Source organism: Oratosquilla oratoria, chromosome 10 (genome assembly GCF_046742065.1).
Source record: "Oratosquilla oratoria isolate Oo_2021 chromosome 10, ASM4674206v1, whole genome shotgun sequence".
NCBI lineage: Eukaryota > Metazoa > Arthropoda > Malacostraca > Stomatopoda > Squillidae > Oratosquilla > Oratosquilla oratoria.
This window is the reverse complement of record NC_134786.1, coordinates 22,710,914-22,713,600: the sequence shown is the minus strand read 5'-3', so window position 1 is coordinate 22,713,600 and position 2,687 is coordinate 22,710,914. Positions and strand designations below refer to the sequence as shown.

The window sequence follows — 2,687 nt, the reverse complement described above, 5'->3', positions numbered from 1 at the left end:
GAACAAAATGCATTTTTCAAGCATAATTTTTTGTTCAATTTTTTATTTCACTGTTTGTCCTAAATCCATTCTGATACTAATAGAAAGCAGAGAGAAAGGAGAGAGAGAGAAAAAAAAAAGAGAGAGAGAGAGAGAGAGAGAGAGGAGAGAGAGAGAGAGAGAGAGAGAGAGAGAGAGAGAGAGAGAGAGAGAGAGAGAGAGAGAGAGAGAGAGAGAGAGAGAGAGAGAGAGAAGAGAGAGAGAGAGAGAGAGAGAGAGAGAGAGAGAGAGAGAGAGAGAGAGAGAGAGAGAGAGAGAGAGAGAGAGGGAGAGAGAGAGAGAGATAATAGCTTGGCGTCACACAGCAAATAGTGAGAAATGTCAGGAACGCATAACAATTCAAATTGCGTATGTAAATGACAACTTGCATATCTATTTATTTCTGTACGTCAGTACAACAATTGTATGAATGAACTAAGGAATGCTAGAAAATACAGTGAGAGTTATGAACTCACTCTAAAGGTTATACTGGTTCTTTAATAGAAATATTAGTGTAAGTCTACAATTATTACGCGGACCAAAGAATAGTCCCTGACATCAATCTAACATTAGTATCCATCTACCTCACTTGACGTCAACACACTTGATGGGAGAGTGCCTAGCCTTCTTTCTCAAGGGTATGTATTACTCTCAGGCACAAAGGAAAAGTCCCCGAGTCGGTGCTGAAGGAAAGTATGGTGGCCTCACTCTTTGTCCCGCTACTAGAGGAGTCTTGGCCGGATGTCATTTATCGTCAGAGGGCGGGACGACACATTACTGGGCACAGGTATATAAACCCGAGCTCACTGGACAAAAGCACATTCCCTCTCCAACCCAGCGACTGGTTACTTCAACTCAGAGAATAAGGACTTGAAGGACCCCGTGCAGACATCATGACAGGCCCAACCATCTCCGAACGGAGGAGAAACTGGGCCAAGCTCTCCAGATCCAAGAGCTCAGCATCCAATCGTAAGTACGATCTCATCTAAAGATCTTTACGCTTAACCACCTATTGTCACCTGTCAGTTCAATCTATTATAGAGTAACGATAGAAGGATAAAATGTATGCACACAAAGAAATAGTAAAGACTAGGATGGCACATGATGATCTACCTTGAAAAAACAACAATCTAATGTGTCACTATTGAAGAACTAACCTCATTTCTTTCTCGGCAGTGTCAAACCCTTGGAAGACCAGAGTACCGAAGGAGGTCGAGTTCAGCCATGCCACGGAAACCGCCTCCGTCCAGCGCATCAAGGAGCAATTGGAGAAGTTCGACCTCTCATCCACTGCACCTATCATGACCGTCCCCACAAGCGCACCTAAAGCGGACCTACCCACATCAGTCCTACGCACGCTGCCTGAGCGCAAGCGTATCGCTCTGGTGGCCCATGACAAGAGGAAGGGCAAGCTCCTCGAGTGGACCCTGAAGTGGCGCGAGGTCCTGCGTGGCCACGATCTCCTGGGTACGGGCACCACGTCCATGTGGCTCCGGGAGCAGGTGGGCCTGGAGGTGGAGGGTCTGCTGAGCGGACCCTTCGGTGGCGACCAGCAGATCGGAGCCCGCATCGCCGAGCAACGCCTCGACATGCTCGTCTTCTTCTGGGACCCCTTCGATGTCATGCCCCACGACTCTGACGTCAAGGCCCTACTCAGGATCGCCACGCTCTACAACGTCCCCATCGCCAACAACCCCGTCACCGCGGACTTCCTCATCTCTTCACCCCTTATGTCTCAGAGTGTCCAGTGCCAACTGCCAGACACCAAGCAGTGGCTGGCCAGCAGGAAGCCCGCTAACTAGGAAGCTCACAATACTCACTTATTACACGGGTAAAAAGAATCGAACTCCTCACTCCTCACCATTACAGCTCTTATTCTTTGTAGGAGACCAATACTGTAATTCAAAAACAGAATGTATCTCTTTAATTAGGATATAGTTTTTAACAAATGTAATATTCATTCAAGTATCCTACTTCATCTCCATAGAATGCGAGAATATTCTAAGATGTATGTTGAGCATTACAGTGGCAACTATTTTACATGTACCTAGTATTTATGATATATGTTAATAAATTATGCAATATTATGTATGGTTTTCTCGACACTTTTAATCATATGCATTTATCAATTTATTTTTACTCAATATTCATAAAACACAATGTGATTTTTTAGTCCGTTTATACATTAAGTTCATAGTTCAAAATCACGAGAGAACAAAGTGTTTATTCCTTCTCAGGACCATCAAACACATATTTACTTTATATTCTCTAGATAGCTCTTTCTAAGAGAGAAGTATCTAGACATACATAGCAGTCGAAGTATTGGATGAATTTAGCCCAAGCCATGCAAAGAAATTCATATAGTAGAGGCTACACTAAACTCATCTATGGGCTAGAAAAATACTGCATGATCAGTTTATTTCAAAGAATAAGCCATACCCAAAGACGAAGGGGATCCTTACCTCTGACTAAAGTCGTCACCCTTGTGCTGGTATTAGACAATTGTACTTACTGACAATGTGCACAACAAAATTAAATTAAACTGTTCCCCCGTACCGTGCCAACTGCCAGACACCAAGCAGTGGTTGGCCAGCAGGAAACCCGCTAACTAGGAAGCCCACAGTGCTCACTGATAAACCAAGCATATGAAATGTACGGCACATTCCTTA

The 2,687-nt window shown here is 44.3% G+C and overlaps 1 protein-coding gene across 1 annotated transcript; it reads left to right on the top strand.

The window, feature by feature from the left end:
- The first annotated feature begins 842 nt into the window (after positions 1-842).
- Positions 843-1,967, top strand: LOC143029152 (methylglyoxal synthase-like). Its single transcript, XM_076191621.1, has 2 exons — positions 843-987; positions 1,195-1,967. Exons 1-2 carry the CDS (start codon positions 912-914, stop codon positions 1,818-1,820), a joined length of 702 nt encoding a protein of 233 aa, XP_076047736.1. The 5' UTR covers positions 843-911; the 3' UTR covers positions 1,821-1,967.
- Positions 1,968-2,687: the final 720 nt, after the last annotated feature.